At 43.9% G+C, this 17,352-nt stretch overlaps 1 protein-coding gene across 1 annotated transcript in view; it reads left to right on the forward strand.

Annotated features, from left to right (window-relative positions):
• The first annotated feature begins 5,099 nt into the window (after positions 1-5,099).
• The window catches only part of dnajc17 (DnaJ (Hsp40) homolog, subfamily C, member 17), a 78,005-nt gene continuing 65,752 nt past the window's right edge, over positions 5,100-17,352 (forward strand). Inside the window, exons 1-2 of the mRNA XM_084310823.1 lie at positions 5,100-5,260; positions 13,760-13,829. Of these exons, the coding sequence (XP_084166949.1) occupies positions 5,180-5,260; positions 13,760-13,829 (151 nt within the window). The 5' untranslated portion in view covers positions 5,100-5,179. The remainder of the gene's footprint in view (positions 5,261-13,759; positions 13,830-17,352) is intronic.

Below are 17,352 nucleotides of genomic sequence, written 5' to 3' on the forward strand. Positions count from 1 at the left end.
TCTTGAGAGAAAATAGTTCCACAGACACCAGAATGACTGTGGTGACACTTCTAGGCCTCTACATGATCATGTAAAAAGCATTTGCTGAAATTCATAACAGAGCCCCAGTTGGGGGGGGGGGGGGGGGGGGGTCATTTCTCGGCAAGGTTGCATAGAATTGACCCCCTCCCTTATCTTGAGAGAAAATTGTTTCACAGACAACAGAATGACTGTGGTGACACTTCTAGGCCTCTGTATGATCATGTAAAAAGCATTTGCTGAAATTCATAACAGAGCCCCAGTTGGGGGGGGGGGGGGGGGGGTCATTTCTCGGCAAGGTTGCATAGAATTGACCCCCTCCCTTATCTTGAGAGAAAATAGTTCCACAGACACCAGAATGACTGTGGTGACACTTCTAGGCCTCTGTATGATCACGTAAAAAGCATTTGCTGAAATTCGTAACAGAGCCCCAGTTGGGGGGGGGGGGGGGGGGGGGGGGGGGGGGGGGGGGCATTTCTCGGCAAGGTTGCTTAGAATTGACCCCTCCCTTATCTTGAGAGAAAATTGTTCCACAGACACCAGAATGACTGTGGTGACACTTCTAGGCCTCTGTATGATCATGTAAAAGCATTTGCTGAAATTCATAACAGAGCCCCAGTTGGGGGGGGGGGGGTCATTTCTCGGCAAGGTTGCATAGAATTGACCCCCTCCCTTATCTTGAGAGAATATAGTTCCACAGACACCAGAATGACTGTGGTGACACTTCTAGGCCTCTACATGATCATGTAAAAGCATTTGCTGAAATTCATAACAGAGCCCCAGTTGGGGGGGGGGGGGTCATTTCTCGGCAAGGCTTGCCGAGAAATGCCCCCCTCACATATCTGAGAGAAAATTGTTCCACAGACACAGAATGACAGTGGTGACACTTCTAGGCCTCTGTATGATCATGTAAAAAGTATTTGCTGAAACTCATAACAGAGCCCCAGTTGGGGGGGGGGGGGGGGTCATTTTTCGGCAAGGCTAATGGTTTTAGGCACCTCTATTTTACTAAAGGGAAAATTCACCCTAAGGTAGAATTCACATATGTCCTTTCTATAATATTTACAGCTCAGTTTTAATTTGTGAATATGAAAAAGTCTCCTAATCTGAACAAACGAGACAGAACTCTTGTGATGATTGTCATCATGAGTCTTATACTGGAGCTGCATAGAGACATAAAGGAAGAACACCTGGGACACTAAACAGTAGCCATGGGATTTATCTGGGATAGATTTACTAATTCAGCGCTTCATTAAAATAAAACTCATTTGGCGCGGCCGGGTAGCGCAGCGGACTAAGCGTCTGTCTACCACCGCAGAGATAGTGGGATCGAATTCAGCTGCGGTACCTCCGGCTTGGTCGACCGTCCATACTGACACAATTGGCAGTGTCAGCGGGTGGGAAAGCCGGTGGGGTGGGTCCTGGTCGTTGTAAACAGCGACTCCTACAGTTCGGTCGGGGCGCCTGCACAGTGAGGGAAGGATCTGGGGGAGGTAGTGTGACCCTTCCACACGTTACACTCCCCCAGTGAGAGTCCGCGCTGCCAGGTGAAAAGAAGCGGTGGGCTGGGTACACAGGTGTCGGAGAGAAGCATGTGATAGTCTCCGCCCACAGTAGGGTAGAGTGCGCAACGACCAGGAAGGGGATTGGGAATGGCATAACGACTAACATTGGGATGGGAGAAAGATGGAAAAAGGAGGGAAAAAGATAATTAAAAATTAAAATTAAATAAAACTCATTTGGATGTAATATCTCAAAAAATGAATCTTTGAGTCCACAGGTCCAAAGTTCACAAATTTCAATTATTGATGCTCTAATCTCCAGTTTAGGGAGACAGGTTTTGGGTGGATTGTCACCTTAAATCCTACCTAAATGTCTGTCTGTTGTCCTTTGCCTATTATTACATTAAATTTGATAGAGCTGGTTATTTCTTTACACAATAGCCTAATATTTGGGTTTCCAATCAAACATTCCCAAATAGACCTACAGTATGCATTAGGCCTCAAAGCACCATTTTATAAGATTTTGTCCACTGAGAACATTCTCTTTGTTAGATATGACCATTCGTTTAGAGTAGTATAATAAGATAAGAGGTCAAATAAGAGTAAACTTTATTACCCACAGGCGGGAATTACGTTGTCAGCAGCACTACATGGTCGTAAGAGGATGTACAAAGGCAAATGAGAACATAAGAAGAAAAGATTATTATGAAAAATACAATATAATATAATAAAACAAGTAAATTTGAATCCTATCTACTACACAGTACATGTGTGATACTATTGTACATACATGTGTAAGAGGTATGCTGTTCATGTACATGTGTATGTGTAGAGTATACCGAAAAATTTGCTATGATAAAATATGTACTGGACTAGTCTCGACAGACTACGGTAGCATCCCATTTCTGAGGCTAAGACCTTCACGACAGGAAGCATCGTAGAGACAGATGGCAAGAAGCAACACCTGAAATGTCCATAAATCTAGGAGGGATGAGCCTGTGGCTAAAGGTGCTCCATATCTAGCTCATCATATAGACATTGTTAATGATTGAGATGAGTTTGGTTCTCATCCTTTCTTTCACCACAACCATCAGAGTGTCCATGATCCACAGATGACAGTTTGTTAAGCCTTTTGGCCTCCTGTGCATTGAGGTTACCACTCCAGCACACAACGACAAAGAAGAGGACACTGGGCGTTATATAGACTGATCATGTAGTAGTCTATTATTACTCTAAAATGAATGACATTAGCCTTCATAAAGGGAAATTCCACTGCAAGGCAACATTAAACTAATTTAACAGATTGAGGCATAACTGATTCATACTGTAGCCAAAGCCATCTCTGCTCCGAAATATCAGTGGCAGTGGAAGGTGATCATTTGGTAGGGCTATATATGTCATAATGACACATACTGTAACTCTACCCTAACAAAATATTGAAGAACTACAACAATGGAGTTTCCTGATACCTCAATTGTCACTCAATCAGCTTCCACTCTCTTGCCAAGTAACGGAGTAACAACAAGTAAAAGCTCCCTTCCTTGTGTGTGTTTGGTGGGAGTGGCAACCTTTGACTGGCATTGTCTGACGCATGTCCTTGTTCGCCTCAGTGTAGTTCCTTGTCAGCAGGAAGCTGGAGTAGTTCAGGCCATATCTCTGGCCTGATGATACTGAATGTACAGAGCTGACTGTGAGCTCATTTTACTTTTCTATAAATACAAGAAAGTACAGTCTGCTCTGCCCTGGGTGCTGTAGTGTTGTCAGACTGGTCCAATTAGTCTCCACCAGCCAGTAGTCTGGGGTTGGGATAATGGGTTTGGTTGCGTCAGTCTGTCTGTCACCAACAAGGCCATGGTGGATGAAACTTGGCACTTGGTTAACAGCAGGCCAGGGATGTGAATCCTGGAATATTTTTTAAAATAGATATTCTGTATAAAGTTACACCTTTCGAACACAAGAGGGCGATACTACACAGTTTCACTGCTCAGAGCCTCAGGTAATCAATTCTCTGGCCCCTGTTTACAACATGGAAATGCCACAGTGAACCCATTGTTATTGATATACCTATGCGTTAAAAACATTTAGGAATTAATTTCCATCATTGTCCATTGAAATTGATTATCTCATAAACCATTTATCATAGAGACTTATGGGAGGAGACTCATGAACTCAGTACAGACTACTACTTTTATTGGTCTAGGACGGTTAACCATGCCCCATTCTTAAGTATGTAATAGTGTAATAGTGTGTGATAGTGTAGTAGTGTGTAATAGTGTAATCTAGTATAATAGTTTGTTATAGTGTAGCAATGTGTAATAGTGTAATAGTCAGTGATGGTGTAGTAGTGTGTAATAGTATAATAGTGTGTAATAGTGTGTGATAGTGTAGTAGTGTTTAATAGTGTAATAGTATAATAGTGTGTAATAGTTATTGCATACTATTACACTATTACACACTACTACACTATGGAGAACGCTCTCCCCCTGGTGGTCACGTAGTAGTACTGGAGGCGAGGTTTCCTGCTGGGGGTTGTCAAAGCTGGCATAAAAACAAGTGTAATAATGTGATAGTGTAATTGTGTAATAGTGTAATAGCGTATAATATTGAAATGTGTGTAACGTGTATAATAGTGTAAGGGTAATAGTGTAATTGTGTGATAGTATAATAGTGTGTAATGTGTAATAGTGTGTGATATTGTAACATTGTGTACTGTGTAATGTGTACGTGTAATAGTGTGTAACAGTGTAATAGTATTTAATAGTGTAATAGTGTACTAGTGTAATTGTGTGTAATAGTGTGTGATAGTGTAATAATACAATAATTGTATTGTAAGTGAATTTTTGTGTGGAGATTTGCTCTCTACTGGGCATACCTTTCTATAGATATGAACCCACACACTCTATAGGTCTGTTCTTAGCTCCATTACCGACCCCTGGATGTTAACTGGGATCGGTGGCACCTTGTTCCAAAGTTTACCACCACCTCTTAGGTCTTGCCAACATTAACTGCAGGTGGTTGTCTTTGACACGTGTCCTCCTCCTCGTGGGCCTCAGAGTTGCACTTGAGGACAATAGATGGATAGTAGTCTAGTGTACAAATACCCTCCCAAATCATATTAAAGGGATAGATATGATCTTTGGAGCCCTGGGAAAGGACAACATAATTTGGTAAGTAAGAAATAATGTTCCAAAACTCAGAACCACCCCTATTAAAATGTATTGAGGAGGGGCATTGGTTTCTGATTTGTTAGCAGGAAAGATAGGACATATTGTTGTTCAAAACCTCTAGAGATAGAATAATTTGCCCTATGCCAAAAACCAGGTCTGCCCACAACAATGTGTTTTCATAAAATGTTCTAATATTTACATAAACGTATACAATGTCTATGAAAAACCTAGTTCCATTAAGTGTACGGGTAGTATATATACTATTTCTATTCAATTTTGTACAGGACTATAATAACTTAGATTTGTATAGAATCATAATAATTTAACACAACTGCATTTCCCAGCATGCTTTGCAATGTACATCCGAGTTGAAAGGTTGACGACGTCAAACACATGCTGTCTGCAACAATAACAGACATTGAACCGGCTAATCGTTAGCATTGCGTTTTTCGCATTATATTATTTAGTTAGTTGGTCCGTTACAGAGAAAAAATGTCAGGAAAAGCAAAGGATATCCTAAAGATCGACCTGTATGGTTTACTTGGGGTTGAAATCACTGCAACCGCGAAAGAGGTGTGTTCGGTTACTGTTGTAACGTTCGCTTGCTAGCCTAGCTATTCCTGATAACGTTACAACAACGTTAGAATGCATGCCAACGTAATACTAATTAACGTTACAAATAGCTTTTTTTATTAACTGACTTACAGGTCTAACGTTAGTTCAAAGTGTGTGTGTGTGTGCTAGAGAGAGAGAGGTTTGATGGACATATATGGTCTAATATTAGATAGACTTCAGTCTGGATTTGGCAGCAACGCTATTATTCCAAATAGAGCTAACATCGATCTGTCTCTGACAGCATTGCAAACCAAGAGTCTGCAGCATTGATAGCCAGTCTGAGTTACTGATCATAAAATGCAATATATTAAACTGACCACTAGATGGCGATAGTGTATTATTAGTTTTATAATCTTGTTAGTAACAGCAGTGCAGACTTGAGTGTGTTTGATAGCTAAAACCCTGGGCCCTGTGACGACAAGGCATGTTGAGATCAGGCTTGGACTCTGCAGGCTTAACCTATCCTATATTTTCCTTTTCCGGGCCAACATGGGTGGGCTTCTGAGGATACATTGTGTCTTTCATTGTGACTTTCATTGTGACTATATGAATTGAAAATGGGGGACCCTGATGGAAACAAGACAAACGTCTTTCTCAGGTCTGCATCCCCTTAACAATTGTATGTATTGAGCCGTACTGTATTGTACCCATTCTGCAATCTGTTAAATAAAGTTTTCATTCATTCATTCATTCATTCTTGTCCTAATCCTAATACATGTTGTGTACAAAAACAGCTGATTGATTGATTGATTGAAAACTTTATTAACAGATTGCAGAATGGGTACAATACAGTACAGCTCAATACACACAATTGTTAAGGGAATGCAGACCAGAGACTTTCGTCTTGTTTACATCAGGGTCCCCCATTTTCAATTCATCAGGACATATATACATGACATACAGATAGACAGTACTGCTACATCTATACATTTATGACATACCAGATTTGCAAATACAGTACTGTTTGTGATACAAAAAGAGTCCAGAAAAGAGAGTATATACATTTGACGTAAAAACTGTACATTGGAGGAGGTTGGGTGGGGGGGTTGGGTAGGAGGGGTTGGGGGGGGAACACTGTATAACTGTACAAGCAAAACTGTACATTGGAATATTGACAACCATACTAGGTAATTGACTGTACATTGGAGGGGGTTTGGGGGGGGAGAAACACTGTACAAACAAGCAAAACTGTACATTGGAATATTGACAACCATACTAGGTAATTTACTGTACATTGGAGGGGGTTGGGTTAGGACATTTACAGGGGCCAGTTTCGAATTGCAGTCTCCCCTAGGTGTTCTTTGAGAGTGGTTTTGAAAGTGGGACTGGGTAGTGATTCACATTCCTTTACAGCTTTAGGTAGGGCGTTCCACATTGATGTGGCATAATGCTTTAATGCTCACCATATTTAGATCTGGTTATTACGTTCTGTCCGCGAGGTAGTCAAGTATCAAGGTTTGATCGCTTGCTTTTGCCTTTGTTCAAAAGTCAGAATGTGGTAACACTGGTAACAATACTAGGTGATGACAGGTCTCTGACTTTACTCTGGTAACCTCAGAATCGCAATCTTTTATTTGCTAATGAAAGGTAGGCTATTGGGAAAGAAGGTTCTGCAGTCTGCACACTTTGGTCCTTGCGATTTTCTTTAATTCCACAAAAGCCTAGCTTTTGGTCATAAGACCTGGGTTTGGTCTTATGCCCTGGTGAAGGTATTATGACCCGAAAGACGCTTTTGTTTCATTAAAGAAACTTGCATGGAACTAAGTGTGCAGAACCTTCTTTTCTAAGACTGCTCTTCGGTCTCCTCTCCTGGCAATCTGGCATCTTAGCGTATTCATTTGTCGTGAGGGGCAGTGATCTTCTCAATTAATCTACTACTATTTGCCAATTAAATAAAATGTGTTAAACATAATAAAAAAAAAAATATATTAAACAAGTAGGAGCATATAGACAAGGAACTGTTTGGAGGTAATTGTGCTAACGCAGTGAGACAGCATCCTAAATACTCCTCCATCAAATTTTCCAGCCCAGAGCCAGACTCACAGATGTGTTCCCAAATCCAGTCATTTCTCCACAACTACCGCTCTGCACCAGTTTCCGCTCTTAGAATCCGCAGGCGAGAAGGGAAATTAACATCCAGGCCAAATCGGGACAGAATAAGTTAATTTCTTAATTGGATTTCCAAGCCCCGTCAGTAACCGCCCCCTCAGAGGAGCACCCTGGAGAGGAAGCACTTAGTGGTTGTGGCTCGGGCTGAAACAAGTCTGGTGGATCACGGAAGGCCGGCTCTGCGGGTTTTGCTGATGGTTGGGAAGAGATAGCGAGGCTATCATGTGTGTATTCGTTGCATAGGGACCGGGAGTGTTAACAGATGTCACAGAATGTGGCTACTTAGTCCCAGTTGTTTGGCCCGGCGCCTCCACCAGCACTGTAGTCATGTTGTTTATCACAGAGAGAGGAAGGAGCTCTTCCCGGAGCCTTTTTATGTGGACTTAGCCACAGCTTGTAAAACATTGCCCTGACGTAGGAGATTTGCCTCCTGCTACTCCTCCTGGTTCCAGTTAGCATCTCCTGCTCTTATCACTTCTATTGACATTCTTCTAAGCTCGGCGGCCTCAGAAAATGGACTGGGGAGTCCGTGGCTGAGAACCTATGGTTTAATCAATACGGACCAGCTGGGTTCGCTCCATCATTGCCTTGCAGAGGGAGGCTGTTGCTGATTTAAAGGCTAACAGCCACTTAGAGAATCGTACTCATGCATATCAGCAGGGCTTAGGTAATAACGGCCTAAGTGAGTGTTTTACCTACCACAGATTGCGTGTTTAAAACAGTGTCAACAACCATGAAAGTTTCTTGCGGTTAGGTTCAAACTTTTAAAAATGGAAATGAGGCGCAATGTGAGCACACCTAGTGGGTTTATAATGCACCTCTTTATATGGATGCGGTAACTACCTGCCTGCATGCATGAGCTCCGTGCAGACATGGCTCACAAGCCGCTTGTTGTCAAGGCAATGCATCCGCGCACGATGTTGCTGGAGTCATTCCTCTCCTGTGAGTTGCCTCTCCGTGTCTGTCTGTCTGGCTTCCTGGCCGCTCAGTCGAGGCCAGGCAGGTAGACAGTGACTGCCACTGCCATGAAGTGACCTCCTGCTGGGCCGGCCGGCTGACTGGCTATGTTTCACTGTGCACCCTAGGCGTGCACTCTGCTGCCTGCTGCCATCCGTGCAGAAGAACACTCTCTCTCTCTCTCTCTCTCTCTCTCTCTCTCTCTCTCTCTCTCTCTCTCTCTCTCTCTCTCTCTCTCTCTCTCTCTCTCTCTCTCTCTCTCTCTTCTCTCTCTTTCTCTCTCTCTCTCTCTCTCTCTCTCTCTTCTCTCTCTCTCTCTCTCTCTCTCTCTCTCTCTCTCTCTCTCTCTCTCTCTCTCTCTCTCTCTCTCTCTCTCTCTCTCTCTCTCTCTCTCTCTCTCTCTCTCTCTCTCTCTCTCTCTTCTCTCTCTTCTCTCTCTTCTCTCTCTTCTCTCTCTCTCTCTCTCTCTCTCTCTCTCTCTGCGTGGGTGGGTGGGTAACTTTGACGACAGCCCCTGGCAGGCCAGGCCCACTCTCGAGCTAATTGTATCACTGCCCCAGACAAATGTTTCCTGTCAGGCAAGTTAAGCTCAAGTGTGCCTTTTGGGGGGACAGAACCGCGATTACATTTTAAAGACTTGCACACACACACACATACAGAGAGAGAGAGAGAGAGAGAGAGAGACACACATTAGTTATCAGTAATCATTATCTCTGTAGTTTATGTACAGTACTGCTCATGTCCGTGTTGCATACAGGTGCACACACTCGCACACCACCAGGCTGGCAGACAGACTCAGACACAGGACAACGGCTATATTCAGTCTGTTTACCTCCTACTTTGTCTCTCTGGTCTTTCCTTTTCTCCGTCCTCCTCCCTGTTGCTATTGTTATTGTCTTTTCCCAGCTGGTAATGTCCTGTAAATAGCGCTATAACAGTGTAATTAAGGAGGATGTTCCCCGTGGCAGAGCATGCAGCTAATCAGCCACCCAGGCTATAGGGGGCCCTGTGCCCCGGCTGCACTGGGGCCAGTTTGTCAGCTGTAATCGGCACCAAAGACCGGCGTAATGAGGACAAGATGTGGGCATGTTGTTAAGGCTGTCGCGGGGCGGGCAGCGGGGCAGTGCAGAAAGCCTGCTCTCACCAGGCAAACAACCATTAGGCTACTGTTTGCCCCGCTAGGCTACTGTTTTGCCCCGCTGGCACAAAGTCGTACTTCAATCTCTCATTGATTCTGCTTTGGTTCTTTTGTCCCTCAAACTGCGTGAGTGGGAAGCTACGTTATTGCTCTGCCTGTTGCCACGGCGACAGCAGGAGGATCCAACAGAACTTCTGCGTCACTTAGAATCCTTACAAGCCAAACATTTGATTAATCTCAGTAGATCTTCAGTAGATTTAAAAAAAAAAAAAAAAAAAAATCATCTAACCCTACTAACCTACACTGTAGCACTCAACACTTTGATGAACATTGTTACTCAGCTGATAGAGTTGGTGCCCTTTCTGATGACTGTCGTACAGAACTTGTAAGTCGCTTTGGATAAAAGCGTCAGCTAATGACTAAATGTAATGTAATGTAAGAACACCTTCCAGCCAGAACAGCCTTTATCTGGTGGCTGTTGACTACCAGCCCTGTTTAATTGTAAATGGTAAATGGTAAATGCACTTGTACTTTGCTACCCTTCTGTGGAGACGAGGAAAGGCACGAGGCATCAGTTAGACAGGAATTCAACTAAATGAAATAGAAGAATAAGGTCGTATTAATACCTAAGCTTAACACTTGGGATTTCAGCCGTTGTGATGTAAAGAGTAGAAGAGACACCAATTGATTTCAGTCCAGCATCGGGCTCCGCTGATGGTCACTTTCTCATTATCGATTTCAGTGTCAGCTCTACAAGGCCATGGCGAGCTGCACCGGGCTAAGTGCTACAGTGATATTGACCTTTGTCTGTAGGAGATCAGATATCTCCCGTCTCCTCATGCACTACCGCCTCCAGCGCTGGCCTGCGCTGCGCTTAATGCTCATAGGACCGCAGGTCTTCATCATCATTAGGCCTCACGTCTTACAGCATTGATGGGAGCAGTCATGTATTATTAAGTAAACAGCACTGGGGGAGCAGTAGCCTTTTACCAGCACCGGAGAGAGACGCGATGGGAAGGGAGGCAGGAGGGAGGAGAGAGAGGGAGAGAGGGAGAGAGGGACAGACGGGGAGCGAGAAAAGAGGCGGTAGAGCAACTGACAGCAACTTCCTACAGACGAGCTCTGGTTGTCGACCGGACCTTTTGATTATGGAGCCCCCGAGAGGAGATGATGACAGAGAAAATCTCGCTGGGACTTAAGAATGAGTGACGGTGTCACAATCGCAGCGAGGCAGCTCTCCAACAGAACAACATCGATGACAGGTTGGCCATGTCCAAATAGCCTTGTTTTGTCCTGATAATGTCAAACATCTGCTGTATTTACGACAGATGTGGAAGACATGTTTATCAAGTTAGCTGGCTGCCGATGATGGAGAGCAGCAGTGGAGTGTGTGTGTGTGTGTGTGTTTCTCTTGGGCAGTGGCAGGCAGCGCTGGTTGGCCTGCGTAACACAGGGAGCCTCATGACTGTCCAGGACATCTGTAGCTGATGCTGACTCGCACATAGACACGCACACGCACATAGTACACACACACATACAGACACACATGCACACATGCATGGGAAGCTGAGGCAATCTGTTGGCCATGTGCTGAATGCGTGAGCAAACCGATTACAAGAGAAGAGAGGGAGAAAGCAGACGAAAGAGGAGATACACAAAGTCCCCCCCCCCCCCCACGCTCCCTCTGTCCTCGTCTTCTCACCAGAGAGAGTAGAAAGAGAATAGGGAGACAGGGAGACAGGCTGGAGAGGGGAGACCAGGCTCAGAAGTGCAGTAAGTATTTGTGCCTGGCGCCGGTCCACGGGCCTGCGTGTCAGTGGGAATCTGTAGGAAGGCCCTGTGTGCCAAGCAGCGAGACTCTGTTGACTGAAGAGCCTTAATGATGCTTAGCTTCTCAAAGCCTCCTCCACTCCACCCCCCCAACTGGGTTAGGAGTCACCTTTAGAATACTCTATACTATAGAGACTAGGGATGCTCGATATTGGCTTTTTTTACCGATACCGATATACCGATATTGTCCAACTCTTAATTTCCGATACCGATATCAACTGATACCGAATATGCAGGTTCCCCCCCCAAAAAATGGAATAAATTTCAGGTAATTATCATTACATATCTCTTGTTGTGGAATTAACACAACATTATGCATACTTTTGACAATAAATAAAATCAGAATTTGTTCTTACTTGCTTGCCTGGGTAAATAAAGGTTATAGAAATGTAGAAAAAAAAAGATTTTATTTATTTTTTTGAAAACCGATACAGATATTTTCCGATATCACATTTTAATGCCAATTATTTATCCTTTATTTATCCAGGAATGTCCCATTGAGATACAAGATCTCTTCTTCCAGGGAGTCCTGACCAATATCCAATAGTCCAATATCGGCCGATAACATCGGACATCCCTAATAGAGACCCATCATGTGACATCAACTCAACAACATAGTAAGCTGAGGGATATCCCTTATATCCCTTACTATTGTGATTGTGTGTAGTCTAGGGATGCACTGATTACACTTTGATGCACTGTTTTCCTTTTAGGCTGCCACTGATGCCAATCCCCCCCCCCCCCCCAACCATATCGGCTGAAAAGAATAACTTCATTGTCCCCCAGTGGGGGAATGGCATACCGGTCGGCCAACAACCAGCTCTGGAAATACAAATTGGACTGATTCCCCTTCATCAAGGGGACGATATATCTCTTGCCTTGGCTAGTAGGTTATCAAGGCTTAACATTCCCATGTCCACCATCAGGGAGACCCCCCCCCCCCCCCCCCCCCCCCCGCGTCTCCCCTTTCTCCTCCGCTCACTTAACAGCCTTGTGTTCTCCCCAGTCAGTCATCTCTGTGTGTTTTGGCTCACATTCCTGAGATACAATAGTGCAAAACAACACACGGGGAGATGCTGCATTTCGCCAGAGGACACGGTGTCCAATGCAAGCGTTTTCCCAGACACCGGGCAGGATCTGCCGCTTTCTCTCTCCGGGTCTCGGCAGGCCGGCGGGAGAGTGATTGGTGCTGAGGGGGCAGAGCGCTGGCATGGCTGATTGGGGGCTGTGTGGTGAGCGCGTTAGCGTGAGAGTATTGTTTGTGTGCGTGTGTCTGTGTCTGTGTCTGTGCGTGCATGAAATGTCTGTCGGTGTATGGTGTGTGGTGTAGGCTGTCTCCTATGCATGCGATACATATGTAAGCGTTTCTGCCGCTTGTGTTTGTAATAGGCTCGCTGTATCCTATGCATGCGATACATATGCGTGTGTAGCTGTGTTTGTGTGCTTGTGTGTTCGTGGCTCGTGGCTGTGGGGGTGCTAGTGTGAAAAGCCCCAGAGCTTTACCCCAAGGCCCCCTCTGGTCTGCATAGAAAGCCCCCCCTGCAGCCCCCCGAAGTTCCCGAACCCCCTCCCCCCCACCCCCCTTTCTCCCAAGGAGCAGACATCTAATGAAAACCACCTTGTCATTAACTGGTCCCAAGGAAGGACCGAAGAATCGCGGTTAACATTCCATGCAGTGACCCGGAGTTAAAAATCCTCCAGCTCTCTGACAGAAACCTCACATGAGATTACAATGCTCTAAAGCATTGCTTCTCCTTTTTTCCCTCCTCCTTTTCTTCCAATTTGGTCCCTCAGATACCCCCCCCCCCTCAAAAGAAAATAAAAAAATATTTTGGCTCCTGGCCTAAGATATTAATGGCTGCCTTCCCAATTTTTGTGATAGACAATGGCGCACTGTTTGTATGCTATTATACACCCCCCTCCCCTCAAGTTTGAATAAAGACTGCTTAATGCGTGGCTGCCAACTCTGGCCACATTTATCTTGCAGATTGGCAGAAAGCGGCTCTCAAGAACTTAGTGTAACTCTCCGCACACGGTATGTGCCTCCGTGGGTAGATCACATCAACAATGTGTCAGGAGGACGGAGAGCAGAGGATGGGCTCAGGTGTTGATTTGGCCCCATCGCGATACAGCCGCGGATTCTCCGTTAAATGCAAACCATATTCCCGGCGCCTGTGCTCTTCATATAAAAAGTTTTTACTATTTTTAACTGCATTTCTGCGGGACCATCAATTTTACACAAGATTCAGCTTTCCGGGCCAAGGGGAGCATGATAAAGATGGTTCGGTGCTGGAGAAGAGGATTTTAGACGTTCTCGTGGCCAAGATTCGTGCTTAAGAGACTGAGAGCCCCGTTAGTTGCGTGCTTGTCAGCATTTCCCCGGCCTATATGCATGAATTTATGTCTTCTCTTTTGTCTGGCAGATCAAGAAAGCGTATCGACAGAAAGCCTTGACATGCCACCCGGACAAGAACCCAGACAACCCCAAAGCAGGTGAGTCAGTCAGCGGGGGGCCGCCTGCTGCTCACTGCGTCTCCATGCAGGGGCTGTTACCTCAGGACCATCACCGCTCACTGGTTTTGATAGTCTAGTCTATCAGTGAGCTGGATGCAATCCTACCTGGAGGGGAGAGAACAGATGGTGGAGGTAAATGGTACCCTACACCCCCCCCCCCCCCCCCCCCCCCCCCTCCCAGTGAGCTGTGGTGTTCCACAAGGAAGCATACTAGGACAGTTACTGTTCCTAAATGACATGTCGTCAGCTTGTGACTGCAACTTGTTCCTGTTCGCGGACGACTCAGCCCTGCTGGTCTCTGACAAGAACAAGTTACAGGTTGAAAAAACCCTCAGCTCGGAACTAGGCAGAATCTGCACCTGGCTCGCTGATAACAAACTATCATTACACCTGGGTAAAACAGAGTCCATTCTCTTCGGATCAAATAACAAACTCAGCAAGACCGACGGCTTCTCAGTTACAGTGGGTGACAATATTGTCACAAGGAAAGATGAAATTACATACCTAGGTTCAATCCTAGAGGCAAATCTTTCCTGTGACAAAATGGCATCCAATGTAATAAAAAAAGTCAACCAACGAACTCGATTCTTGTACCGGATCTCCTCTCTGGTAAACAAGAATACCCTGACTCTGGCAGGAGCACTCGTTCAAGGGTACTACGACTATGCTTGCACCTCATGGTACCAAAGCACCTCAAAGGCGCTAAAAACAAGATTACAAACATCACAAAACAAACTGGTCAGACTACTGCTTGACCTTACTCCTAGAACCCACCTCACCCCTGCCCACTTTGACAACCTAGGATGGCTTAGAGTAGACGACAGAGTACAGCACTTGCAATGGGCCTGGTCTACAAGATACACTACACCAATAAGGTACCCATGTACATGTCAAAATACTTCCCAAAGGTCAGTGAATACCACGATCACAACACCAGAGGGAGCTCCACAAATCATGTTAAACCCAGATTCGGCTCAAACAAGGGACTAAACACGTTTTGCAATTATGCCACATCAATGTGGAACACCCTACCCACAGCTGTAAAGGCATGTGAATCACTATCCACTTTCAAAACCACTCTCAAAGAGCACCTACGAGAGACTGCAATTCGAAACTGGCCCCTGTAAATGTCCTAACGCAACCCCCTCCATGTACAATAAATGTCCTATTAAACCCAATAATACACGAGACCCTCTTCTTGGGACCAAGTAAGGTTTAGTCGATAATCGAATGTACAGTTACCGCCCCCCCCCACCCCGCCTACCCAACACCCCCCCCACCACCACCTCCAATGTACCGTTTCTTTTCTATTTATTTTTCCAACCCTTATGTGGTGTTTGCATTTTTGTTATTACCCCAATGTTCCTTGGTCTGGTGGACCCACAACATTAACACATTGAATGCCCATAACGAGATTTCTCGGGTTATCAGCCCGCGGGTTGAATGCCCATCACGAGAATATTCGTTTTTCTTTTTTTTATTAGCGATCTGAATTCATATTTCATCAACCGAGTCTACCGTTGGTAAGCCTGCCCCACCAGGCGCTCAGATGTGAAAAAAGCGCCCCATATCGTCTCCCAGATGGTAATGCACCCTTTTGGATTGGACTCAATGAAAATCGATGAAAAAAAAATTCCGGAATCCACATTTTACTTCTCACGCATGTAACTGGAGCCGATCAGATTCATTCTGGACCCTCAGGACAGCGTGTAATGTGTCTTTACAGTACGTAGCATTGGATCAATAAAAGGATCGATTTTTGGAATGACTATCAGGAATTGGAATAATCCATTTGGATACCATCTGATCTCAGGTAAGGAATCTATTTTATCAGTCTTAGGATAATCAGACCTTTTTTCACGGAGATATAAGCTTTCCCCCTATATGTGATATGGCTGTTTTGACTGTGCGAGTGATCAGGAAATAAGAGAATCGAGTTACAGCTTGCGGCACCAGCGTGCATACGTACATTTGAAAACGATTAATAAATAGGTCGAAAAATGACAACGTTCTAGAATATTACAGTACATCAGCGTTTATCAGGGATTCTTTTTTCTTCTTCTTGAAAACGAGGGCTTTTCAAAATGCTATAAAACGGAAATGAACCAATAAAAAAACAATCCGCTTTGACAATGTTGACTGGAAAATGAGTCATTGATGGGCGACGGGCAGATTAGACACATAGCCATAATTTAAAACATAGATTAGGTGATAGTAACGTTAACATTGAAGCGGATGGTGGGCATTCAAGCACTAAATGTGCGCCCCCTACTGGGCACTGAAAGTGTTAATGTGATTTTAAAACAATAAAAATGTATGTATATGTATAATGTATAAATAAACACATGTTAACTTTATCTATCTTAATTTTAAATTTAAATTTTTTTTCTCACAGTGTTCTTCACAGAAAATGAGCCAAGGCCAATGAGTCTCAGGTTGAAACAAAAATCTTTTTTTAGTAAACATTGAAATGGGGTCCCCCCGACCACTCAAGGGTTAAATGTATGTTTAGGGCATTTCTGCTTTATCAGTTGCGACCAGAAGCTCTATAGGTCATTCTGTCGCTCTGTCCACAAAAGTGTCCTCACCCTCTAGCGCAGTGGTTCTCAACTGGTCTAGCCTCGGGAGTCGGGACCCAACATTTTCCTTAGTCATTAAGTCGCAATTTTTGAACCACTATGATTTATTTCACTTGCAGTAATACACAATCTTTCATGCACTGTTAAAAACATGAAATAAACACAAAAAAGTGCAACAAAAGTGCAACTAGGGCTAAAAACCCAATGAGATAAAATAATAATAAATAATAGCTTCTTAGCAGATTTCTTAGCTTAACATAACAGACCTAAGTTTGGGGGAACTAATGGGATAACTGGGGTTGCAACAAAAGTGCAACTAGGGATAAAAACCCAATGAAATAAAATAATAATAATAATAATAATAATAATAATAATAATAATAATAATAATAATAATAATAATAATAATAATAATAATAATAATAAATAATTATGCTTCTTAGCAGACTTCTTAGCTTAACATAACACACCTAAAGTAAGTTTGGGGGAACTAATGTGATAACTGGGGTTGCAACAAAAGTGCAACTAGGGCTAAAAACACAATGAAATAAAATAATAATAATAATAATAATAATAATAATAATAATAATAATAATAATAATAATAATAATAATAATAATAATAATAATAATAATAATAAATAATATATCCTCCTTAGCAGACTTCTTAGCTTAACATCCCAGGGAACTAATGGGATAACTGGGGATGTTGTTTGCTCCTGACAAGAGTCTCAAAGTCTGGGGTGATGGTAGACAAAGCAACTCTGAGGTCATGCTCAATGTCCAATCTGTTCCTCTGCTTTGTCTTCAGCTGGACCAGAGCTGAGAAGCCACTTTCACAAAGATAGAAATGATAAATTTTTTTTGTATTTTTTTCCCCACACATCTGCTACCCACTCAAAATGGCATGTGGGTCGCGACCCAC

The sequence above is a fragment of the Notolepis coatsorum genome (genome assembly GCF_963971535.1).
Source record: "Notolepis coatsorum genome assembly, chromosome: 3".
Lineage (NCBI taxonomy): Eukaryota > Metazoa > Chordata > Actinopteri > Aulopiformes > Paralepididae > Notolepis > Notolepis coatsorum.